A 26,886-nucleotide genomic window follows, 5' to 3' on the forward strand; every position below is an offset into this window, starting at 1 on the left:
TCTAGGACTGGAAGCCAGGCTAACAAGGCCGGCGCCAGAGGTGCAGTCGGTGCAGTGTGGCGGGGACTGGAGCCTTAAAGCCCACCCACATCCTTCAAGAGGAGGGAGGAACGCATCTTTCTAACAGTACTTCTCAGGGGTCACCGTGCTCCCCACCCCATGGTGATCCATGCTCACTTGACACAGACCACCTCCTAATTGTCCCCCTCAATTCCGCCCTAAGGGGTCCTCTGACAGGGGTCTGTGACAGCGTGGGTCAAGACCTCTTTAGTCAGCTGAGGCCAGTACTTCAGGGGTCCCTCCAGTCCCCTCCCTGTCGTTGTGGTGTCCCGTCCTCCCCCCCATACTTTATCTAATAGAGGAAGGAGTGCAGTCAAAGGACCTGCGAGCCTGTGGGTGAGTTTTAAGCCCGAAAGCCCGAGATGCAATTAAATATTATTGGAACCTACTGTAAGGTGGGGGAGGGGAGGCTAGGAGGCTGTGTCCCACCGCAGTGGGTCCAGCTCTGGGACCCTGCACCCCCGCATCCCCTCCCTTGCTTCCCCGACTTCAGCAGCAGGAGCTCCGCAACCCCACCCAGTCCTTTGCAGCTCCCCCTCCTGGATTCCCTGCCGGATGCACAGGTTGGCCCCTCCCCACCCACTGGCGGAGCACTGGAGGGCAGGGGTTAGACCAAAGGGACCAAAGCTCCCCGCACGGCTCTTCTAAACAGCAGGGGCGGCTTGGAGCAAACCTGAGCTCTAGTTTTCTAAGTCATAAGAAATACACAATTTAAAGACCTTGTTGGCTGACTGCAGTCTGTGGATCACCCGTGGTCTGTGTTATCAGTTTATCTTTTTCTATTTCACCCATAAGGTCCTGTGTCTTGCCATTCCTAGTGTTTTTTTCATGGAATGTAATAAACAAGTATATTAAAAATTATAGGTAATCCGGTTGATATCTTCCTTTGTTAACCACACAGCACGTTGCTTGATCTTTTTTTCCCCCCAGCTTTACTGAGGTATGATTGATAAATAAAAACCGTATATATTTAGGTTGTACAACATGGGTTTTTTTAAGGTGTATGTGATGATTTAATGTATGTATATGTAGTGAAATGATTACCACGATTAAGTATCTCCAAATGTCATCACATTGGGGATTAGGGTTTCAACATGTAAATTTGGGAGGGGACACAGACATATCATGCTCCCAGGCCAACTATGTCCATATATTCTAATTTCGCCTTTGTTGCACGAGGGTATCAGACCCTGAGATGGAGTTAGGAGTTCAGACGTTGTGGGGGTGGGTAACGCTTGTAAGGATCTGGTGGGGTGGAAGCAGTACTGGGTGTGGGAGCCTGACCCGAGTGTGCAGTGTCAGCGGGCTCATTGGGGAGCCCTGGGGCGGCACTGGCAGTTAGAGGAGGCCTCGGCAGGCAGAAGTGGCCCTGCAAAGCCCTGCTGCTGAAGGCTCTCCTCCCACATCCTCCTCCCCACAGCCGAACGGCAGGTTGTTTTCTGGAATCGAGATGCAGGTGGTTGTGGTCACTTGGCTTTGTCAGCTTCTTGATTGTTCCCTGTCGGTTCACAAAGGTTTGCCTTGTTCTTATTTGTATTTTATAATACATAGTACTGCTGCATAACCCTTCATCTTGTGGGGGTTTCCATAGTTTTATTCAACCAGTTCTTTGCATGGGTATGTTGTTTGAAGTCTTTTGCTATTCCAGTAATACTGCAGTTGATAGTGTTTGTGAAAATTATCTTCAGGGTGGATTCCTTGAGGTGGGATTGCCAGTGGAGAGAGTAAATGCAGATGATTTTTTTTTCCTGTTATTCTTTTTAAAAATTTTTATTTTATATCGGAGTATAGTTGATTAACAATGTTGTGTTTCAGGTGTACAGCAAAGTGATTCACTTATACATATACATGTATCTATTCTTTCTCAAATTCTTTTCCCATTTAGGTTATTACAGAATATTGAGCACAGTTCCCTGTGCTATATAGTAGGTCCTTGTTGCTTATCTATTTTAAATATAGCAGCGTGTACGTGTCATCCCAAACTCCCAATCTATCCCTCCCTCCTACCCTTCCCCCCGGCAACCCTAAGTTCTTTCTCTAAGTCTGTGAGTCTGTTTCTGTTTTGTAAATAAGTTCATTTGTATCTTTTTTTTTTAGATTCCACATATAAGCGATACCACATGATATTTGTCTTTCTTTGTCTGATTTACTTCACTTAGTATGATAATCTCCGGGTACATCCATGCTACTGTAAATGGCATTATTTCATTCTTTTTAATGGCTGAGTAATACTCTGTTGTAGGTATACCACATCTTCTAACGCAGATGTAATTTTAAAGGTACTGCCGATTTCCCTTCTTGCGTAGGATTTTTACTGCTTTGCACTCCTACCAGAAGGGTGTGAGACTGTTGTTTACCCCACAACCTTGCCAAGAAAGCGTGTCCTCAGCTTTTGGATTTGTGCCAGCCTGAAGTTAGAAATGGTAGTTGGCAGTTCTCTCTGTCCATGTCTTCCGTTTTCTTTTGGGTTTTTGTTTTTTTAACTTTAAAAGTTACTTATATATTAAGTGTACTTTCCCTTTGTCTACATAACTTGCTAGTATATTTCTTGTAAAAAGCTAAGTCTTTTTTACACAGCTAGTGGTATTTAAGTTTTTGTTTTTATGAAGTGATTGGGATTTGGGATCACTTCCAACCTCTTGCAAGAGGGGGAGTCCGGGCAGTGTAGTTTTTAGCTTGCCAGCCCCTGCCTGCCAGAAAGGAGGTAGATGTTGGAGGAGACAGTCCATGGTACTCGCCAAGGGGCATTTTCAGGAGGACAGTACGGTGACTGGGAAGATGGACAGGAGTGGGAGGGAACAGTGGTTCTCAACCATGTTGATTTGGAACCCTGCAGGTTAGAATTTTCTGGAGGGATTACAGCTTCTCACAACCATTTGTGTAGGTAGTAGACTAGCAAACCTGGGTCATCTTGGCTCTGTGCCCTGAATGTAGAGAAGGCTCTTGAAGGCCCCATTGTTGCGTGGTGAATGGATCGAGCTGAGAGCTGTGAGGGACGTGGAGCGAATAACTGAGGCCCCTCTCTGGTTTTTTTTTTTTTTTTTTTGCTGTACGCGGGCCTCTCAGTGTTGCGGCCTCTCCCGTTGAGGAGCACAGGCTCCGGACGCGCAGGCTCAGCGGCCATGGCTCACGGGCCCAGCCGCTCCGCGGCATGTGGGATCTTCCCGCACCGGGGCACGAACCCGTGTTCCCCTCATCGGCAGGTGGACGCTCAACCACTGCGCCACCAGGGAAGCCCGCCCCTCTGGCTCTGGCTGAAACACTAACGTCTTTCTTGATGGTTCTGTTGTGTTCACGTGATCAATTAGTGGTTGTAGTTTAGTCTTATTAAGGATTCCTCATTTGTGTTAATAAAGGTCAGGTTGCTTGCAAACGGAATGTGTGATTAGATTTTTCCCAGTTCCATTTGTGTATGGTGCTGGTTAGAGCCCGTTTAGCATGTGAAGCTTGCAACACTCTTATTACTCTTGCTAAGTAATAAATTAGGCGATTAGAATCGAAAATAAAACTGCCAGAAGAATTGAGAGTTTTCTGACTTCAGCTTAGGATATATATTTTTTTTACTTCATTCTAATTCAGTTTCTGTCAAATAAATTTAGAAAGTTGTAAGCAGTTATACTCTTAGGTTTAAAAGACTCGTTTATGATTGTGACCCATCACAGCTCTGAGGAGAGGAGACAAGTAGAGACCACCTGCTCAGCACCCATAGCGCTGTTGGGCTCCTGAAGTCAGTCTGGGGGTTGCGGTGAAGAAGCTGAGGACAGCTGGGTCTGTGGGAGCCCTGGTTTTAAAATCACATTGTTTTTTCTTTTTTCTACAGCTGGTTTCCCCATGGGCTATGCAGCAGCAGCTCCTGCCTATTCCCCCAACATGTACCCTGGAGCGAATCCTACCTTCCAAACAGGTAAGCAGGCCATAATGTGCTGGGTGGCAAAAGTGCTTTGTCCTTGTGGCTGGGGGAGAATGTCAAGTGGATGGATTTTGAGAAGGGTGGTTATAGAATTGGGATTTGGGGTTGAAATGATTTATTGGTTCATAAAATTAGGCTTCTTAATAAGTACAATAAAAGCTTAATCCTTATTGCACATAAAGCTTTGTATCAGTATATTGCATTTCTGGTGTCCTTCCACAACACGGATCTTCATTCCATCATAGCTTGTTACAGGTAACTAGTTGTGCCAGAACATGTATGTATTTATGAAATAGTGTTGATTATTAGAAACTAAAGATCACGTTGCCATGTTAATAAGCAGAATTTCCATGTTGCTAACATTTTTAGAGATAACTGATTTCTCTCTAGACCTTGAGCACCTTGATTATGGCTTTAAAAGAAAGTCTTGTTTTCTATGTAAGGTGCATGAGAATAGTTTCCGATTTTAGAAATCAAGTGGTACAATTGAAAGTGGAATTTGTTTGGGTCTGGTCCTTGTAAAGACAGTTTTTTTTAATGGGACTTTCCTCTTTGAGCCTGCATTTTGGTGTTGGCTCATTCCAGGCTTTATTCACCCAGGATGGACTTTGTGATTCTGCTGCAGCAGTGGTGACCTACACTCTGACCTGAAGGCTCAGCCTCACGTGTCTGCCGGGGTGCTTCTTTGTCCCTCGGAACCCCTAGCCTCACATGGTTAACTTGACAGGAGAGGAGGCAGCAGCAGTGTCCTTTTCCTGAGTTCTTCCAGTTTGATAATCATAAAATTCTTCCTTCCTTCCGTGGCCCTTCTGTCCATGACTCGCATTCCATTCCCAATCTGACTGCCTTTGTTCACCCTGTAGCTCACACCCAGAGAAAGACCTTCTTAGCTTGGTCTTCCTGCTCCCAAGCTTTCTCTCCTTGGCTTCACGTTCCCTGCACTTACACCAGAGTAATGTTTGCAGTTATGATGGTTTCCCATGACTAAGACACAGTGAAGCCTAGAGTCCCAACTTTAAATCCCTAGCTCTTTGACACATTGACCTGTTCTTTCCAAAAGAGATTTTGTTTTGTTTTTGCATAGCTTTTATTCACACTCTTTCTCCCCCAAGAACTAGAGAACCTGCTACTTTGTGCCATCTTTTGGGATCTGTTATGGAACATCCCTTCCCTGGGACAAGCAGTATTATGTTATTACTCACTAGATTATTTAAGGGCCAAATGGCACCACCATCTCCTTTTGTGAAACATCTCATCTTGTTTAACTTTTTTAAAAGAGCTCTCTGGATGTCTGAATGATGTTCAGTAAACTGCATATATTTAAAGGGTACTTGATATGATGTATGCCACCTTCTCAGTCTAGAGTGAACATATCACTCATCCCCAAAAGTTTTCTCCTGCCCCTTTGTGACCTCACCTAGGCTCCAGGAAATCACTCATCTGTGTTCTCTCACTACAGATCATTTGTAGTTTCTAAAATTTTGTATAAGTGAATCATATTGAATGCCCTTTTTGGGGGACTGGCTTTCATTCAGGATAATTTTTGACATCCATGTTGTAGTGTATATCAGTAGTTCGTTTCTTATTATTGTTGGGTAGTATTGCATTGTACAGAAATAGCACAAATTGCTTACCCATTCACTGGCTGATGAACATTGGGACTGTGTGCAGTCTGAGGCTGTTACACATGAAACCGCTGTGAATACTTGTGTACATTCTTTATGTGGACATACCCTTCCATTTCTCTTGAGTAAATACAGAGGAGTGGAGTGGCTGGCTCTTAAGGCAGGCGTATGTTTAACTTTGTAAGAAGCTGCCACACTCTTCCAAAGGAGTTGTGCTATTTTATGTTCCCACCAGCGGTGGAAGAGAGTTCAGTTTCCTTTATATCTTTGCTAATACATGATATAGTCATTCTTTTTAATTTCAGCCATCCTAGTGAATATGTAGTGATATCTTACTGTAGTTTTAATTTGAACTTATCTAATGACTAATAATGTTGAACATCTTTTCGTGTGCCTGTTTGCCACTTGTGTGTCTTTGGTTAAGTGTTTGTGTACATCCTTTTCTGCCTGTCAGTTTTTAAGTTTTTTTTTATTGTTGGGTTTGAGAATTCTTTATTAGATATATGATTTGCAAATATATTTTCATAGTCTGTGGCTCTTCACAGTGTCTTTAAAAGAGCAAGAGTTTTTAAATTTAATGAAGTTCACTTTATCATCTTGTTCTTTTATGAATCACGGTTTTGGTATCGTTTCTAAGAAATCTTTGCCTAACCCAGCATCACAAAGGTTTTCTCCTAGAAGTTTTATAATTTTAGGTTTTACATTTAGGTTTATGACCTATTTTGGATTAATTTTTCTATATGGTGGTAGGAATGGATTGAAGTTTATGTTTGCATAAGTATTAGTTGTTTTTTACTGTATGTGATCATGCTGCAGACAACCATAAAATGTCACTGTTCTAGAATTCTCCAGCGTAGCTCACTTGTACTCATTTTCTCTATGGAGTACAAATTGATGTAAAAATGTACTAAAAGCTTCCAACTTTCTTATTCTTTTACAAAAAGAGCCTCAGGTTTATTTGAGGCTGGTGAAGCCGTTTTCCTTGCCCAGGGTGTGAAGTGCTCCCCTGAAGGGAAAGTTTGGTGTTTATCGGGCTGGTGCTGGTGTCTGATAGTTTCCTCCTCTGGCCCACCTGTAGAACAGGTGCCATTCCTCTTCTCTCGCGTGTTTCCTTTCTTGTAGGGAGATGGGCCCTTTCTTGCCTCTTTTCCAAGACTGCTCTCAAGCTGTTCCTCTAACCCAGAAGCTGGGGCGGGCAGGTGGGAGTAGTGGTCTTGGTGGGAACAGTGGCTGCCAAGAGGGCCTGCCTTGTTGAAAGGGGTGTCCACTGATGGGTGCTGGATAGTGGTCGGCTGCCACACTGCTCGTCCAGCATTGCCAGATCTTCAGATTTTTAGGAGAAGCTGGGAATAAAGATGTATGTGAAATTTGTGAATGAAAAAGATAAAAGGCACTTGGAAGGTCCTGCCGGTGTCATGCAAGTGCTTGCAGCCACCTGATCTGAGTCTAGGCTACAGCTGTGCTCCCTTCTTTTTCTGGGATCCTCAGCATTTTCATAGCTTGAATTTTTTTTTTTTTAACATCTTTATTGGGGTATAATTGCTTTACAGTGGTGTGTTAGTTTCTGCTTTATAACAAAGTGAATCAGTCATACATAAACATATGTTCCCATATGTCTTCCCTCTTGCGTCTCCCTCCCTCCCACCCTCCCTATCTCACCCCTCCAGGCTGTCACAAAGCACCGAGCCAATATCCCTGTGCCATGCGGCTGCTTCCCACTAGCTATCTACCTTACTACGTTTGTTAGTGTGTATATGCCCATGACTCTCTCTCGCCCTGTCACAGCTCACCCTTCCCCCTCCCCATAACCTCAAGTCCGTTCTCTAGGAGGTCTGCGTCTTTATTCCTGCTTTACCCCTAGGTTCTTCATGACATTTTTTTCCTTAAATTCCATATATATGTGTTAGCATACAGTATTTGTCTTTTTCTTTCTGACTTACTTCACTCTGTATGACAGACTCTAGGTCTATCCACCTCATTACAAATAGCTCAATTTCGTTTCTTTTTATGGCTGAGTAATATTCCATTGTATATATGTGCCACATCTTCTTTATCCTTTCATCCGATGATGGGCACTTAGGTTGTTTCCATCTCCGGGCTATTGTAAATAGAGCTGCAATGAACATTTTGGTACATGACTCTTTTTGAATTTCGGTTTTCTCAGGGTATATGCCCAGTAGTGGGATTGCTGGGTCATATGGTAGTTCTATTTGTAGTTTTTTAAGGAACCTCCATACTGTTCTCCATAGTGGCTGAACCAATTCACATTCCCACCAGCAGTGCAAGAGTGTTCCCTTTTCTCCACACCCTGTCCAGCATTTATTGTTCATAGCTTGAATTTTTAAATTAACTTTTTCAGTGGGCTTTTTTTTCTTATGTGATGAGTAAGCCAAAATTGTCACTATAGAAAAATTAAACAAAATTTTTCTCCATTTCTGCTGCTTTCTCAATGTTCTGGTTCTCTCACCACCAGATTTTTGGACAAAGCTGATGTATTGTATAGGGGTTGTGTATGTAGCTTTTAAAGCACTTTTGCAGCCCTAACACTGCTTATTTCTTAGCTCTTACAAGTGTGACGTAGGGAGGTTTTAGAGAACCTTGTGAGGAGATGTCATGTCTTTTGCTGAAAGATTCCATCACTCAGAATCTGGAAATGGAGGTGATATTCATTTCATCCTCATGAACAAGCCTAGTAGGCTGAGTACATGTGCAACCAGAGAGGGCTGTCTGTTTTTGGAATCAGAACAGTATATTGGAAAGAGTTTGGGCTGTAGCATTACCAAGATATGGCTCAAATCCTGACTCTGTCACTCCTGGGAAAGATGTTTCATTTTGGGCATTTTGTTTAATGAATCATTATATCTCCTCAGCTGTGTTAATTGAGGATTCTAGCTGCAAGCACGCAATCAAGCTCCCAAGGCACCAGGGATGCACATTCAGGCTTCTGTTCTGTTCCCGCTTACAGCCAGGAGTATCTGTAACTAATATCTGCATTGGTCATCTGAAATCATCAAGAAAACATTCAGTTCTTTTTAGTAAGCTCTATGTAAGAGGTGATTTAGATATTACATTGGCACATATTTTTAAAAGATGAAAACGTTGCTAGGAGTGATGAAAGGCTTCTCTGGTTGCTGCCATGCATGACTGGATGGCGGATAAATTGGGGAAACATTTTTGGAGGACAGTTTGGCAATATAATAGAAGCTTAAAAATGAGAATAATCAGTTATGCAAATATTTATGTATACATGTAGATATATCTAGTAAAGTAATGGTTTGATTAAACTGTTGGCTTATTTCAGTGTTTAACTGGTCTTATTACTTGTTTATGAGGGATACTTAGTAAGTGGAAATGCTTTACGATATGTCACTTTCTTTTTAAGCTCAGAATTATGTCCATGAAGTAAGATCCCAGGTTTGTTTAAAAATTAAGTTTCACTTAAGGCGGGCCACGCAGGAGAGAAGAGCATTAGTGTGTTAATAGGTTGTGGGGTCATGGCCTCTGTTTCTCTCTCTCACTTAAGTTAAAGGTTTACATTCACATAGTTTAAAGATTCCTAATTTTCCTTCCTACCGCTGTTACTGTGACCCTGTGAGCATTGCTCCCTGCTGTGAACGAGTGGCTGTTTTCTTCTGCAGTTACTTTTTCTCCCCTGGACCTAGTGTCCTTTATTAGATTTCTGTAACCACAAAGTTAATTAAACCCTCAGCTTCCCCCCAGGTGTGGGGTCTCTTCTCAGCATTTTAGGCCACGTAAGGTGTTCGTGTTTTCTTTTCTTGGTGGTGTCTTTTTGAAACCCTCTCTCCTACTCTGGCCTGGGCTGCTTGTCCTCTGGGCCTTACACTGGGTCATTCTCCTCCATCACCCCAGGGAGTTCCCTCCTCTTCCCTTCCACTTGATTCCTTGTCTACTTTTGTAGTTTACTCTTCGGTTTTAGTGGAGGATCTTTTTCAGTAATCTCCCAGGAGAATATGGGAGAGTCACAGTTTTCAGATTTTTCATGTCGGAAAACATTTTATTCTGCACTCACACTTCATTGTTAGTTTGTCTGGATATAGAATTTTAGGCTAGCAGTTATTTCCCCTCAGAATTTTGAGGACATTGCCGAACTGTTTGCCAGTTTTGTTGCTGCTGCTGAGAGTGTCGGTACCTTTCTGATGCTTGGTTGACTGAGCTGGGCGTCTCTTTGGTGCTCTGTAGTAGTTCTGTCTCCAGGTTATGAAATTTCATGATGCTGTGTTTGGTGCAGGTCCTTCCTCCTCACATATACTATATGTTTCTGAATTTCCAAATTTTCTAAATAAATGTCTTATACTCAGAAAGTTACTATACGCAATTTGTGTGGTATGCGGTACTTTTGGGGAAGAATGATCTGTTCCGATGTAAAAAGCTTCTGGCCCCTCACAGCAGCCTGAGAGCAGTGGCCCTGTGCGTGAGTTCTGCCCAGAGAGGAGGTCAGCCTGCGGTGATGCATGTTTGCTGAGAGTGAGGGGGAAGAAGGCTGTGGCCAGTGTGTTGTCTGTGTGGCACCCTTATGAATCGTCTTTAGGGAAGGAGCATCTGGAAAGCTGTTAGTGTTTTTGAAAGACCAAGCAATGCGTGTGTTTGGTTTTGTATTGTGAATGGTTGGCAGATCTAAATATTATTTCACAAAGTGTCTAGTTTGGATACTATGAGATGTATGTATATTTATTTATGTATTTTTAAATTTTAAGTTCATAAGATTCCTGTTGAGATTCTCTGGTGTGAGACAGTGGATCTGGTGTTATATAAAACAAAAAGGAAAGTGCCTATACACACTTGGTTTTTAATTGACTGGGGGACATGTTTGCTTTCCTTGAAATTGATTTGTCTCAGTGTTGGATAGAAAGTGATGTAATATTCATGCCCATACAAAAAACCAAAATCAATTTTCTCAAGAGTTCAGGACATAGCTCACAGTTACAAGAATAAGCAGTAAGATAATATATATTAAAAATTGTTGCTATAATTAGTAGAAATAGTGGGTGACTATTTTTCCAACATACAGAGAAGCTGAAAAAATTCACAGTAAGCATCTACGTATGGACTGCCAAGATTCTATAATTAAACTTTTTAAAATTGACTTTTTTAAAAAAATTTATTTTCTTTAGTTTTTTGGCTGCGTAGGATCTGAGTTGTGTGTGGGCTCGTTGTTGTGGCGCGCGGGCTTCTCCCTAGTTTGGTGCGTGGGCTTCTCTCTAGTTGTGGCATGCGGGCTCCAGGGTGCGTGGGCTCTGTAGTTTGAGGCACGCGGGCTCTCTCATTGAGGCGCGCGAGCTCAGTAGTTGTGGCGCGCGGGCTTAGTTGCCCCGCGGTATGTGGGATCTTAGTTCTCCAACCAGGGATCGAACCCGCGTCCCCTGCATTGGAAGGCGGATTCTTTACCACTGGACCACCAGGGAAGTCCCTAAAATCAACTTTTAAAATTAAACATTGTACTCCATCCATCCTTCAGTCCATCTTGTTTTTTCATGTGTTTTGAGGTAAGTTGTGGATGTCAGGATGCTTTTCCCCATCTACTTCAGTGGGCATATTGTTAATATTTGTTTACGGTTCTTTTAGGTTTTGTTTTTAGGTGAAATTTACATACATGAAATGCTCACATTTTAAATATACCATTCATTGTATTCTGACAAATGCATACACATGGTAGCTTCTTGGAGTCATCTCTTTATCTTCAATAAAGTGTACATATGAGGCAGGTGTTATAAAAAAGATATCTCAGATGATTAAGAGACCTCAGGCTTGCTGGATGGGTTTCTGCAGCAGTAGGCCTCTAGCCTCCCTTAAAAGAAAAGCTCGACATCATAAGTTGGCCTATTGTTGAATGTGGTAAATAAGGGACTTTACCTTTTTTTTAGTGGATATGGTGGGCCAGAAGAGTGCTTCTGAATCAGAGGACCTCTCTCTGGAGAGTTGTATGCTTAGATCTTCCTAACTTTGCTTTCATACCGTGTCCTTAGAAGCTTACTCAGGTGGACAGCTTCCAGCTTCCCTTCAATCCAAGCTCCAGGCTCTTTCTGCAGTTTGAACAGAGACAAAATTGTCATGGACTTTCTTATTAGGAATATTGATGGCTTTTTTAGAGGCTCTATTTTCTCCCAGTTTTTCATTCAGGTCATGAATGCATTGCTTGTGTGTTTTCACTTCCTCAGACAGGTTGTCCTTTCTCTTCTCATTCCTTTTTGAATCACTTTATCCTGTAGAACCATGACTTTCCATAGAGGGTTGGCTGTGTGTGTATTGAACATTGGCATATTTTACCTTTATTTGTCTTTCCAGCTAGTACCTAGCTGCCAGGTTATCTTTCAGATCAGATTGCTGAAGAGCCATGCCTTCCTAGCTTATGGCCTTTTTAAAGGCTCAGAAAGCTTTTATGTTCCTCTCCTAGTAGCAGGGGACCTCTGCCGCTTCCTTCCTTGTCCCTTTAGCTCCTGCATGACTGTTGTTTCCTGGAAGGTTTTCTTAGCTCCTCTCTCAGTTGTGTGTCACCATCAGAAGGCATTATAATTTTTTCACCTTATTTACTACAAAACATTTTCAAATATACAGAAAAGTTGAGAGAACAGTGTAGTGAATGTCCATAATATCCAGCACCGAGATTCATCAGTTATCATTTTGCCGTATGTGCTTTATCTACCATATAAAGATGAGTGTGTGTGTACGTTTTGTTGTTTGTTTTTGGTTTTTTCTTGAAGCAATTCAGAGTTATAGCCTTTTTTGGCACTTGTCCTGTGGGCTTCAGTTTGACCCTCAACATAACATAATGAGGATGCTCTTCTGCATGACTGTGATACTGTTATCATACTTAGAAGCAGTAATTCTCTCATTTCATTTTATAATTCATATTTAAATTTGCCCATTTGTCCCAAAAAATTTAAAAAAGATTTGGAAATAGGATCTATTCAAAATTTACATGTTGAATTTTTTATAAAGTTGAGTTTGTTATGTCTCTTGTCTCTTTTAATCCATAAATCTACCTAACCTTTATAAAACACCTTGAAAGACTTTTTATTATGAAAAATTTGAAATAACAAAAATACATAAGTACACAGCAGGATGATGGCCACTTACCCACACCCTAGCCTCAGCAGTTACAAGTATACACAAGTACACAGTACGGGGTCCACCTGCCCATGCCCTAGACTTAGCAGTTAATAGCTTACGGTTGATCTTTTCCATCTGTACTCCTGTCACTTTCCCCTATATTATTTTGAAGCCCATCTCAGACATCACATTCATCGGTTTTTCAGTATTATCTTTAAAAGATGAATTTAAAAATACATATCATCACACCTAAAAAATAACTATAATACTATCAATACTACAATCAGTATTTATATTTCCAGTTGTTTCATCTATGTCATGGATGTTTTTTAATTGTACAGTGAAGAAAGGGGGGGACCTTGTTGGTTCCATTTAACCTATGAAAACTGGCTAGCACCAGAAATTCTGAACGTGATTTTCTAGTTTGAAGTCTAGCACTTGTTCTCAAAATATGCTAATTCTGTGAATATTTTGATTTTCCGACATTTTTATAAAAACCTGATATCCTTTTGGTCAAATGTGAGTTTAGTGACTCCAGTGAGGCTCTCTTACTTCAGGCCAGTGGGACCACGTTTAGCAGTGTTCCCCTGTGAGTTAACTCAACGATGCCGCTGCTGCAGGGTTGTGAGAAGTGGGAAGGAGAGGGTAGCTCGCGGTGGAGGGAGCTGTCCAGACCTACTTTGCCTTCATCCACAAGCTTCTGTTTTTGAGACGACCTGCTCCTGCTTTTGCCAGCCAGGACTGTGTCAGTGCTGCTGTTTTGGTGGTCTCTTTCCTTGTGGTTTTCCCCTGAAGTCAACACCTTGTCAAGAGGGCTGGACCTTTTGACAAGCCCTGTTGGCCCCAAGCATGGCGTGTGATGTTGGTGATGCACTCTGGCAGTTGGCAGCACTCTGCCCTGGTGCAGTGCTTCCATCACCATGACTGGTCACAAGTGTGTCCAGGCACCAGTGCCTCATTTCCTCCTCTGATGTAGTCAGTCATTTATGGGGAATTAGGAGCTATCACTGAGCCGTCTCCTGGGAGTGTCAATGCAGGGTTAGAAATTAGTGGCTTTCATAATTACCTTTTTCTTTGTAATTAAAGAAAATGTTTTGCCACCTTATTGTGGTATAATTGGTGTACAATTAAGTACATGTATTTAAAGCTTCAATTTGATGGGTTTTAACATGTATATACCTGTGAAACTATCACTTTCCTTTTCTGTCCCTCTTAAAGACTAGCAGATGAGCAGCTAGAGAGAGGGATTTAACTGCTCTTGTCTTTAATGTTGCTTTTCCAAATCCTGAGACTCTTTATTCTACTCTCTTTCAGCTCAAAACTGGTATTGAAATTTGGTGTCTTCAAATTTTGGCATTGTTTTTACTTACATAATAGTTAATGAATTTCAAAATAATATAGGGAAACCTGGTGGGAATGTAAATTTGTGCAGCTACTATGGAAAACAGTATGGAGGTTCCTTAAAAAACTAAAAATAGGGAATTCCCTGGCAGTCCAGTGTTTAGGACTCGGCGCTTTCACTGCCGGGGCCCTGGGTTCAATCCCTGGTCAGAGAATTAAGATCCCACAAGCTGTGCTAGGTGGCCAATAAATAAATAAGCAAATAAGTAAATAAAACAAAAACTAAAAATAGAGCTACCATATAATCCAGCAATCCCACTCCTGATCATATATCCGGAAAAGATAAAAACTCGTATTCGAAAAGATACCCAGTGTTCATAGCAGCACTATTTACGATAGCCAAGACGTGGAAACAACCCAAGTGCCCATCAACAGGTGATTGGTTTAAAAAGGCACGGTATATGTGTGTATGTTGGAATGTTACTCAGCCATAAAAAAGAATGAAATAATTACCATTTGAAGCAATGTGGATGGACCTAGAGAGTATTATACTAAGTGAAGTAAGTCAGACAGAGAAAGACAAATATATTGATGTCAGTTATATGTGGAATCTAAAAAATAATACAAATCTATATACAAAGCAGAAACAGACTCACAGACATAGAAAACAAACTTCAGTCTACCAAAGGGGAAAGGGAGAGGGGAGGGATAAATTAGGAGTATGGAATTAACAGATACAAATAGATACATAAAATAGAGAAGTAATAAGAATTTACTGTATAGCACAGGGAACTATTTCAATATCTTAGAATAACCTGTAATGGAAAAGAATATGAAAAAAACCCGTGTGTGTGTGTGTGTGTGTGTGTGTGTGTGTGTGTGTGTGTGTGTGTGTATAATTGAATCACTTTGCTGTCTACCTGAAACTAACACAATATTGTAAATCAACTGTACTTCAATACAAAATTTTTTTTCTAAAACACAGAAATAGGGAAACCTGTGAGGGTCTTTTCTCCTTCAAACAGATACGAGCTGAGCTTGGGAATTACCTGGTTTGGGCAAAGGAGTCATTGCTCAGTGCAGCTGGATCTGGTTTTGTCTGAGCACCTGCTCTGATGTGTGTGACTTTGGGGCATTAACACCTTTACCAGCATCTTCATCATGAACACCATGAGGGACACTCTGGGGAATAAACGAGAAACATGGCATTTAAGGTCTTAGTGAACCCAGGCACACCAAGTGCATGATGGTTCTCAGTGGGTCTCCAGGACTGACTTGGCCCCTTGGAGGAAAGGGGGACTTGTGGTTCAAAAAAAAGATCATTTAAAACTGGTGTATCTGTTGGTGGGAATGTAAATTGATACAGCCATTATGGAGAACAGTATGGAGGTTCCTTAAAATACTAAAAATAGAACTACCATATGACCTAGCAATCCCACTACTGGGCATATACCCTGAGAAAACCATAATTGAAAAAGAGTCATGTACCACAGTGTTCATTGTAGCTCTGTTTACAATAGCCAGGACATGGAAGCAACCTACGTGTCCATCAACAGATGAGTGGATAAAGAAGATGTGGCACATATATACAGTGGAATACTACTCAGCCATAAAAAGAAACGAAATTGAGTTATTTGTAGTGAGGTGGATGGACCTAGAGTCTGTCATACAGAGTGAAGTAAGTCAGAAAGGGAAAAACAAATACCATATTTGTTTTTGCCTTGTCTTTAACGTTGCTCTTGTCTTTAACGTTGCTTTTCCAAATCCTGAGACTCCACACATATATATGGAATCTAAGAAAAAAATGGTTCTAAAGAACCTAGGGGCAGGACAGGAATAAAGATGCAGACGTAGAGAATGGACTTGAGGACATGGGGAGGGGGAGAAGGGTAAGCTGGGACGAAGTGAGAGAGTGGCATGGACATGTATACACTACCAAATGTAAAATAGATAGCTAGTGGGAAGCAGCTGTATAGCACAGGGAGATCAGCTCGGTGATTTGTGACCACCTAGAGGGGTAGGAGGGAGACGCAAGAGGGAGGGGATATGGGGATATATGTATACATATAGCTGATTCACTTTGTTATAAAGCAGAAACTAACACACCATTGTAAAGCAATTATATTCCAAGGAAGATGTTAAAAAAAAGAACAACAAAAAAACCTAGTGTATATCCTGGAAGTCATTCATTCTTTTTTTCTCTTTTAGATTAAAATATAAGTACACCGCTAAACACAGTTCAATAAAGTGGTTTAAAATTTTTAAACTTTCATTTTTTTAATACTCAGCTCATTTTTAAGTTTGAGATATAATTTATGCAAATCACCCACATATTAAATGTTCATTTGGATGGATTTTGACAATTGTCATACTCATGTAACCACCACCCAAAACAAAATACTGAGCACTTTTTTTTTCTTTTTTTTTTGCGGTAAGAGGGCCTCTCAGACTGCTGTGGCCTCTCTCGTTGCGGATCACAGGGTCCGGACGTGCAAGCTCAGTGGCCATGGCTCATGGGCCCAGCTGCTCCGCGGCGTATGGGATCTTCCTGGACTGGGGCACGAACCGGTGTCCCCTGCATTGGCTGGCGGACTCTCAACCACTGCGCCTAGGCTTTCCTTTCGTCCGCTCCAAATCATACACCACTCCCCCTGACTTCTGTCACCATAGCTAGGTTTATTTAAGTGTTGAAAATGAGATCATGCAGTGTGTGCTCTGTGTCTGATGTCTTTTAAAAGGTCAGCATGCTTTGAGATTCATTCATGCTTTTGCCTTTTGATACTGAGTAGTATTTATATGGATGTATCATAATTTACCCATTTTCCTCTTGATAAACATTTGGATTATTTCCCACCTTTTGGCTATTATGAGTAAGATTGGTGAACATTTTTTACAAGTCCTGTTGTGGAAGTATGTTTTCATTCTTCTAGGGAAAGTATCTAGGAGTGAATTGTTGGGCCCTATGGGAAGTATATTTGTAGCTTTATGAGAAGTTGTATTGTTCCATGGAACTCGTGTGAGCACTCTGCCATCTCAGCCGTTCTAGTGAATGAGAAATGGCTTCTCAGACTTTTTAGAAAGCAGTTTTATTGAGGTATAATTTGCATATAAGCCATCCTTTATAAGTGCACAGTTTGGTGTGTTTGGACATGTATACAGATGTGTGACACCACAAACAGTCAAGTGACTTCATTCCTGTGAAAGATGCCCTCATGCCCTCTGGCCCCTGGGCACCACTAATTGGTTTTCTGTCTCTGTAGATTATGTTGGTCTTTCCTAGAGTTTCATATCATGTGTTACTGTGTCTGACTTCTTTTGCATATTGTATTTTTCTTTTTTTTTGAGATTTATCCCATGTTATGTGTATCAGCAGTTCTATCCTTTTGGTTGCTGAGTAGTAGTATTTTGTTGTATGGTTGTACCACAGTTTGCTGGTGGTTTAGTCTGTATAAATCAGTGGGCTATGAACGTGGCAATTCAGGGACCCTCTCTTAACCTCCCTGGAGAAAAACTCCTCCGTTGGAATGGGGAGTCAGGAGGGGAGCCAGGCATCTTACTGCTTACCAGGTAGCCTCTGAATCCCTCTTCCAGATCGTGGTCCTTCGTCACTTCCTGGCAACACATGCTGACAGCTTCTAGGTCTAGGGGAAGGGGCTTTCCAGGTGTCAGGCTGCTGCTTGACCCTCTTCACTGCTGGCTGAGAGTACAGCTTTTTTGAGTCTGCTAAATTATTTTCCACTTGTACTTTTAGAAAGATTCCAAAATTATTAGGTTCTAAAATGTCTTTTCTCTATTCTTGATCTGTGTGGCTTTGTGTCTTTTTATTAATCTGCTTTATTGTCATTTTGGGTGGGGACAAAGGCAAAAGTATATGTTCAGCCTGCTGTACCTTAGACCCAGAAGTCTTTTTAGCAAAACCCTGGTGTTTAAACAAGTTTTTCCTTTTGTTTTTGCTGTAATTAACAACACTGTGATGAGCATGCTTACAGTTCAGCCTTTGTTCAAATCCATGCTTATTTCTTTTTTTCTTTTTTAATTGAAGTGTAGTTGATGTACAGTATTTTATAAGTTACCAGGGTACAATACAGTGATGCACAGTTATTAAAGGTCATATTCCATTTATAGTTACTGTAAATATTGGCTGTATTCCCTATGTGTGTCCTTGTAGTTTGTACCTCTGAATCCCCTACCCCTGTGTTGCCCCCCTCCTCCCTTCCCTCTCCAGTGAACCGCTGGTTTGTTCTCTATATCTGTGAGTCTGCTTCTTTTTTGTTATATTCACTAGTTTGTTGTATTTTTTAGATTCTACATATAAGTGATACCATACAGTATTTGTCTCTTTCTGATTTATTTCACTTAGCATAATACCCTCCACGTCCATCCATGTTGCAAATGACAAAGTTTCCTTCTTTTTTTATGGTTGAGTAACATTCCCGTGCGTGACCATATGTATGTGTGTGTTTCCCACATCTTCTTTATCTGTTGATGGACACTTAGGGTTGCTTTCTATCTTGACAATTGTAAATAATTCTGCTATGAACATTGGGATACATGTATCTTTTCAAATTAGTGTTTTCGTTTTCTTGGGATAAATACCCTGGAGTGGAATTGCTGAGTCATGTGGTAGTTCTATTTTTAGTGTTTGGAGAAACTTCCATACTGTTTTCCATAGTGGCTGTACCAATTTGTGTTCTTACCAACGGTGTATGAGGATTCCCTTTCCTCCACAGCTTCACCGACTTTTGTTATTTGTGTTCTTTTTATTCATAGCCATTCTCACAGGTGTGAGGCGATAGATCCCTCACTGTGGTTTTGATTTGCATTTCCCTGATGATGAGCTATGTTGAGCATCTTTTTATGTGCTGTGCTTGTTTCTTTAAGACAAATTTCTAGAAGTAGAATGGTGGGGTTAAAAGACATACATACTTTTAATGCCAAATTGTGCCCCAGCAAGGGCGTGCTAATTTAAATTCCGACAGGACCAGTGTTTCTTTCCTGTTCCTATGTAAGTATGCACTCGGTAGAACTTTCTCCCCACCCCCCGAAAAAAAAAATACTTGCACATAAAGTCTAAGCAGTGAAGCCACATCTCAGCAGAGGTGTCAGATATGACTGTGGTCGGGGCTGGAACACTGCCTCGTTCCTCGCTGCATGCTTGGTTCGTCCCCTGTGTCTGGCCGAGTGTGGGTTTGAATTAAGGCTTTGGGCTTCTTTGTTTCAGGTTACACTCCTGGCACACCTTACAAAGTGTCCTGTTCCCCCACCAGCGGGGCGGTGCCACCGTACTCCTCCTCCCCCAACCCCTACCAGACCGCTGTGTACCCCGTGCGAAGTGCCTACCCCCAGCAGAGCCCGTACGCACAGGTAGGCCTGGGGCGCGCTGTGGGAGTCTTACGGGGTCTCCTGGGCACTGTGCTTGTGGGAATGGCCGATTTCTCGGGGCTCTGACCCTCTGGGTGTGGGACCCTGTGGCCCTTGTCTCTCTTCTTTCCCCAGCAAGGCACGTACTACCCCCAGCCCCTGTATGCAGCACCCCCTCACGTCATCCACCACACCACAGTGGTGCAGCCCAACGGCATGCCGGCGACGGTGTACCCTGCTGCCATCCCTCCGCCTAGAGGCAACGGCGTCACCATGGGCATGGTGGCGGGGACCACTATGGCCATGTCAGCGGGTGAGTCCTTGGCCCTGGGGTGCCTGCTCTGTGATGGCATGAGGGCTGGGGGAAGGGAGAGCTCACCAGTACTCTGACCCTTGGCTTTGACTTTTCATGGCTAGGGTTGTGTGGAAGGACATCTGATCCTTTTGGGAAGAAGTGGCATGTTGTGTTTTTCTTTACCTCCCCTCCTTTCTCTTCACTCTCCTTTCAGTTGAGACTGGAGTGTGGGGTTTAGACCATGAACCAAGTACCTTTTCCATAGACCATGACTGAGTAGCCGTCTCCAAATGGGATGGGGCCACTTTTTTTGGAGAGCTGAGTCACTTGGCTGTAGGGACAAGGAGTGACCAGATGCCTATGGCGAGCACATAGAGCTTGGGCAGGGGGGGGGTACTTTGTGATCTGGGGGCTGGCCCTGTTGATCCTCCCCTTCAGTGTGGGATACCAGTGCAGGCCAAGCTGTCTGAACGGGGATGTTTCTATGAATCTAGGAAAGCCGGTCTTGTGTTCATAGAGATAACAGCTGCCTGTAGAAATCCTTTGGCGTACATTGATTTTATCTCCCCAGGCTTCCCCTAGGTCTGGAAAATAAACCACAGACAGAAGAGACCCGTGGCTGGAATGGGCCTGTCTCCATAGAACCTTGGAGTGTTTGAGGGCTTGACTGAATGTCTAGGGATTAGGTTACCTCCTGTGGGCATGTGAATTGTCTGTGGTGAGGGGCCAGGTACACACAATGCGTTTGGTTGCCCATGGCTGGGTCTTTAGAAAAAAAAATACATATATATATATATATAGTGCCCTCTTTGTTTTCCTAGACTTCAGTATAAGGAAGACGTGTCAGGAGAGAATGGTGTTTCAGGATACCATGTGTGTTTCTGCTTAGAGTCACTCTTTCATTTGGTTTTCCCATACTTACCGTGAAGGCGGAGGAGGGTCTGGCACAGATAGAAACTGCGTGTTTGCGGCACATGGAGGGCGGGGATGGCAGGCCCTGGTGTGGGTGCCCTGGTGTGGGTGCAGGCAGGAAGGAGGAGGAGAGGAGGGCTGCCGGGTGAGGCTGTAGCTTCGAGGTGGTGCTTGTCCGTGAATGGACACAGCCGAGTTTTCTGCAGTTTCAGGGAAAACATGCTTAGCTTACGGTACTCAGAAGCTCATGTAGTTGGGAATCTCCCTCCGCTTCCCTCTCTCCCTCTCTTCCAGTTATTTATTACCACCATAACCCAAGTGTACAGGTCAGTGGTGTTATCACACTGTGGTGTCACATCTCCAGAACTTTCTCGTCCTGGAGAACTGAAGCTCTGTACCCATTAAACAGCTCCCCCTTCCCCTTGGCCCAGACCCTGGCAACCACCATTCTCCCTTCTGTCACTATCCATTTGACTCCTCTAGGGACCTCGTATAAGTGGACTCATGCGGAATTTGTCTTTTTGTGACTGGCTTATTTCACTGAGCATAATGTCCTCAGGGTTCATCCGTGTTGTAGCATGTGACTAATTCCCTTCCTTTTTAAGGCCGAATAATATTTTTGTTTTCTTTTTATCACCTCATCTGGAAAAATAATACGGTATGCTTTTATGGAGAGGAGGCCCAAAGGCTTCTGCAGACATGCTATCCATGCGAGCTTGCTGTGTTTATACAGCTTTGACTTGTATATAATCAAGAGTTCTGAGAGCATTGTGGGTCAGAGCCATCCCCTCTTCCTGTCTGCCTCCCGCCTTGCCGCGGGGGTTGGGCGGGAGCTCCCCTGTAAGAGGGAGCAGTGGTGGGGTGCTGCCCTCCACTGAGATGCCTGCTCTTCCTTCCAGGTACCTTGCTGACTGCCCACTCCCCAACTCCTGTCGCCCCCCACCCCGTCACCGTGCCCACGTATCGGGCCCCAGGAACGCCCACCTACAGCTATGTGCCCCCCCAGTGGTGATCACCCTGCAAACGTAAGTGACTGGTGAAGCCCGAGGCCAGCTTGTGACTAAAGTGCATTTTTTTAAGAGGAGAATGGGAGATCTGTGTCATTTTAAATACTGCCAAGAAAAATGCTACCTGATGATCCAAAGGCAATGCAGCGTTTAAATTTTTGTCCTTATTGGGACTCTGCAGAGGAAAGAAGGAGGAAACCATGAGTTCTTGCTGTGCATCCTCTGCACTGTGTCCCTTACCTGGGCTGTGCTCTAGTCTCCTGCCCGCCTCCTGCAGGAAGTAGGACTCTAGTTGTAACTGGAAGTCTCTGGGGTCCGTGGGAACCAGCACGGCTGCCTCTCTTGCTGCTGCCCTTTCTTGTGCTAGTGGATCTCCTCCTCCAGTTGAATGCCTCCTTCCCTGAGCAGTGGTGCCAGAGGAGCTGTGTGTGACTGTGTCCCTCTTTCTCCCCACCCCCAGGTTTGTGGATGGAGCTGTGCAGTCACATCATGGAGGTTCCACAGCTGGTGCTGCAGGCCTTGTGCCTCCAACCAGGACTTTCTTCTTAATGCTCTCGACACTTAGCTAAACACTACTACGGCCGGCCCAGCAGGTCCTAGCACCCTCAGTCTCCAACTGACTCTGTGGGTTGGTCTTAAAGCAAATCCTGTTTGGTGGGCTGCCAGGCAATTTTTTAGCTAACTGTAATGATAAAAAGGGAGTGTTAATCTGTTCTGAATCATATCTAGTTGAATGCATGTTAAAAAACCACAAAAACAAAGCTTGCTCAATCTACCTGCAGTGACTGATGCAGAACCATCATATGCAAAATCCAAAGGAATGGAAAAGTATTTTACAACTTGTATCACTAATGCACTGTTGTAATGTATGCAAAGTCTTAAAGTTATAAGTGTTAAAGTGAATTTCTTCATAGAGCATCTGAAATCTCTTTGATGATTCTTCAGCCTTTTGGGGTTGACGTGGGTTGCCAGTTGGAAACGTGGACTTCTAGTTTCCACCCATCTGTTCCTTTTGCACGGACTGCACTGGGAGAGAGTTGCAGGGACGGGGAGAGTGTGGGGAGGCCACCGCTGCTTGGGGTGCAGCCAGGTTAATGGCTTTCTCTCCATTTAGGCTTGTGGGGTCAGTGTGATGTGGACGTCCTTAGGGATTACCATGAATCCAGTTAGGGACACAAGGTGGTTTATGTGTCAGCAAAGCAATTTTCTCTGCCATCTAAATTTTCATTACAAATCTCTTACAGATAGAGATGATGTTTTCTATATGTTTAATGGAAAAGTCCTATGTAGAGCTAAATTATTTTCCTGGGATGGGAGATATATGAGAGAACCAGCCACACTTGGAGGAGGTATTGGCCTCACCTTTATTTAGCTTAGAAAAATCATTCCTTTCCCCCCTACCCCCACCCGCCCGGGAAATGTCTGAGTCACCTGAAAACATATGTAGGCATTGTTGTTCTTCCTCTCACAAAGAAGGCAAAGACTTCATTCAGCTGTGTGTTATGAAGAAAGTTGTATATTTAAGAACTTTTAAAAGGGAACAGAACTTTATTGGATATTGATTGTTCCTTGTAGAGAGGCAGGGCTGTGGCTGTGTTTCGGCCCATGCACTTGATGGGGACTTGTCCTCTGAGACCACCTGGAGGGCGCTCGTGGAGATGGCTGTGGGGAGGTGTGAGGAAAGGGCTGGCGCCTGTTGTCTGTGAGCCCCTTTGGCCATCTCTTCTCGTGGCTGGGGACACTCAGCACAAAGCACGTGTGGACAGCAAAGGGCCAGGCAGCATCAGAACGTGTTTGCCTGCCAGAACTTATCACAGAAAGGATTTTGTGTTTAAAATCTGAATATTGTACATAAGAAACCAAGAGGAATTTTTGCCTAAATGTGCCCAACTTGTATCGATGGGTGTGTGTGTGTGTCTGTCCTCAGATGAAGTCGGAGGGGGTGGGGGGTGAGGGCTGTTCCCTTTCAGCGGTCTGTCAGGGGCGGGGGTGCCCCTGCTCCACCCCGTCGTCGTTTCAAGCGCTGTGGGCCTCAGGTGGGGAGGGCACCTTTCTCTCCTTACGGCTCCGGCAGCTGGTCAGGGCTCCGGCACTGGGGTGGCGTTCAGCCCCGGATGGTGAGTGGATACCTGACCCCTGAGCCTTTGGTAACCTTATTTTTTATAGTAAGTACTCTTCATAGTTTTCTTTTTCACATTTTATTTTATAAGAGTTTTAGGAATATTTTTGCATGGATCATTGTAAACAGAAGATTTATTTCTAATGTCTGTAACATAGTGTGTTTACTGATAAGTACTTTAAATTGCTTCAAGAGCACTTAACCCACCTTTGTATGTGTGTATTCGTGTGTGTGTGTGTGTGTGTGTGTGTGTGTGTGTGTGTGTGTGTGTGTGTGTGTGTGTGTGTGTGTGTGTGTGTGTGTGTGAGTAGCAGCCATTTACCCCAGGCACACTGTCCACTTCAACTCTTTGTTGGTAATTCCATCTGTATAGTGGACGGTTTGTAATATCAATATGTTCTAAGGGTTCCAGGGGCTGAACAGAGAAGTTGGTTTCCCCAGTTTAGCGTAATAAGATAGGAGAAAATAAGAGTTTAGGATATGCTTTTTAAACGTCCCAGTGTGCGCACACACAGAAACACACATGCCACTACCTGTAAGGATTGGACTCATTTGAATTCAGGAGGAAGTTATGAGAAATTATATAGGCTGTTTCTTCCAGCTTGCCTGAGACTTGGCACACACAGGGTGAGTGTTTTCACGAGCACTGAATTAAATGGTGTTTTCAAGAGAAAGAAAAGAGTGGGTTTCGTTTTCTCCCCATTTACATCAGCTTTATAAACACTTTCCCCCCTGTAATTTCTTTAAAAATCTTATTTCCCTTTTGTGAAGTTGAGTTGGGAGACTTCATCAGATACTTTTGCATTATGGAATACATCTCTGTGGAAACCTTTTTAATTTTGAAACTATCGGCATCAGCTACCAAATATGGAAGGTAGATCTTGTCTAGCAGGTGAGAATCTGGATATAATGAATAGTAACAAAACTATCATATGTTGTAATTTTAGCAGCATTTAGTTCCAGTAAAATTAACTAAGGAATAGAGCTTCTGTTATAAAGTTGCATAATTTGATATCCTAAGCACAATAGTAGAACATTCAGAGAAATTTTGCATTTTTTATATGTGACATTCCTAATTTGAGAGTCTTTCAGCTAAATTACAGTTATTTTAGAAGTTGAGACAGGCAAGTAAAGGAACTAATTCCTATAAACATAGGTATCATCATGGATATATATATTTTTTTTCATGAATATTTTAAAGAAATTTTATTCTTCAGCCTTCCCCTAAGGTTTAGAAGGTATGTTTCTCTGCTTAGGGAAATCTTGTTTGGATCTGGGCCAGGTGACTGAACGTTTCACGATGAGTGATGGTCCCGTCATCCTGCTGCCTTTGAGAACTGAGGCCAGCATCCGGGCCAGGGCCATTCATGGTGACAAGCACAGAAGCGCTTCCAGAATCTTTTACGTCTCTTGTGTTCAACCTTTTCTCAGCATTCTTATTGGTTTGGTTATTAAGCCTACCAGTTGTATTATGTGACTCTGTTTCTTGAGTGCTATGCAAATGTAGTATTTACAGGAGCCGAATGTGGTTCTGAGCTGTGGGCTGGACAACTGGTCGGTACGCGCCCTGCCCTTCCCAGGCTGGGCATGCAGTGCCTCGCTCCATCTGCTGGCATCGGCACTTCAAACAAGAGGAAACAGATTCTTGGGGCTTGGGATGTACTAATCTCTGGTAGTGCTGTCCTGCCAGCAGGTGGAGAAAGGATGGCAGGCACCAGACGCATCAGTATTGGGGCTTGCTTTTTAAGAAGGAAACCCAGACTTCTTCACCTGTCCTTTGTAAACATTTGGAAACAGTATTACTCAGACCAGTTGGGCCACCTTCTCCCTATCTGGCAGCTAACGGCTGGACACCCCCGTTCTTGCCAGCCTGGGCATTGCCCAGACGGGACGCCTGCCTGACTTCCTCTGGCCGTGCAAGGGCAGGCTTAAGGGTGTGGGGCTTGAGGTGGGGGGCAGCTTCTGGTTCTTCTCTTGGTGCTTTCTAAGGACGGGTGTGTCTCTAGAGAGGAGTGGTTGGCATAGGGGAAGGGTGGCCCGCGTGACTCTCCTCTAGCACATTTCACATGTTGGTATGTTTTTTTGTCCTGAGCTGTTTGTTACTCAACCTGAGCTTTCTGAAAGGAGCCTGCAGAGGACAGCCTGCAAAGGAGGGTCTGATCTTTTCAGGTAGAAAGTTGCAGAGTTGATCTTACATGTTTCAGAGGATTTGTCTCTTTCCCCACCCTATTCTCTTGAACAGAAAACCTCTGGGGTAATCTTATTTGAATCCCCGGGATCAAACGTCAAGTCACTTGGGACAGGGAGACGAGGAGAGGCTGGCATCTCTGTGCAGGGAGCCTGCAGTGAGCTTCAGGGGATGCTGTGCTCCCAGGATTGGTGTGTTGGAGATGACAAGTGTCTTGGCTTGGCCTCCTGAGCCCTGTTGGTCTCCTGTAGGTCCTCGTGCAGACCAGTGGTTGGTAGACCAGTTGGGCTGGACCTGAGGCCAGCTCTCATGTGTTCCTGGCGGGGTTACTGTGATGGCCACTCAAGAGAGACCCCAGGGAGCCACTGTTACTGACTAGGAAATTGGTTTTTGTTTTTTTTAAAACGATTTTGGAATACTGTTTTTTTTTTTTTAGACCGTTCTGATAGTACTTTTTTAAAACTTAAGTCAGCATTGTCTTCCAGTGTTAAAGGCCCCCCTCACCTCTGCATTGAACTTAAGGTGTCAATCAATACAAAGGAATGGAACACCCATCCTGAGCCAATTCCATTATGTGTAAATTCGTACTATTTTAATTTTTTATGCAATCTGATGAGTAGATGAGCTCAGATTTAAAATTCTTAAAAGCACGTTTATTGTAACAAGAATTGTTATGTATTAATACTGCAGTTTTCAATAAAGATTGACTTGTGTTGCATATTGTGATTTTCATGATTTTTCCCCATAGGTTTTGTCTCCAGGTGGCTTGGCCTGGATGGAAGGTGTAGTGTCTCTTAAGTTAGGAAGTCCAGGGGTTTCAGGCTCAGCCCCAGTGACCTGGGCAGTATGTACGGGTGTGAAGGTAGCAGGTTGTGGGTAAGGGGAGGGAAGCCACCCTTGTTCCTCCTCTTGTGGTCCTGTGGCCTGGGTCCTCCTGGGAGGAAGACACATCCTTCCCCATTTCACCAAGGAGGAAGGTGAGACCCAGAAAGATTACGGA

At 43.4% G+C, this 26,886-nt stretch overlaps 1 protein-coding gene across 4 annotated transcripts in view; it reads left to right on the plus strand.

Annotated features, from left to right (window-relative positions):
* FAM168B (family with sequence similarity 168 member B) overlaps nt 1–26,886 on the plus strand; it is a 49,531-nt gene that overhangs the window by 11,423 nt on the left and 11,222 nt on the right. For 2 of the 4 annotated variants that reach the window (XM_060153130.1, XM_060153129.1), the window contains 5 exons: nt 3,881–3,964; nt 19,226–19,368; nt 19,501–19,678; nt 21,472–21,597; nt 22,040–26,604. In XM_060153130.1, the coding sequence (XP_060009113.1) occupies nt 3,881–3,964; nt 19,226–19,368; nt 19,501–19,678; nt 21,472–21,584 (518 nt within the window). In that variant the 3' untranslated portion in view covers nt 21,585–21,597; nt 22,040–26,604. Of the gene's footprint in view, nt 1–3,880; nt 3,965–19,225; nt 19,369–19,500; nt 19,679–21,471; nt 21,598–22,039; nt 26,605–26,886 lie in introns of those variants that run through there. The other 2 variants (XR_009541213.1, XM_060153131.1) reach the window with 2 other exon arrangements.

The sequence above is a fragment of the Lagenorhynchus albirostris genome, chromosome 6, assembly GCF_949774975.1.
Source record: "Lagenorhynchus albirostris chromosome 6, mLagAlb1.1, whole genome shotgun sequence".
NCBI lineage: Eukaryota > Metazoa > Chordata > Mammalia > Artiodactyla > Delphinidae > Lagenorhynchus > Lagenorhynchus albirostris.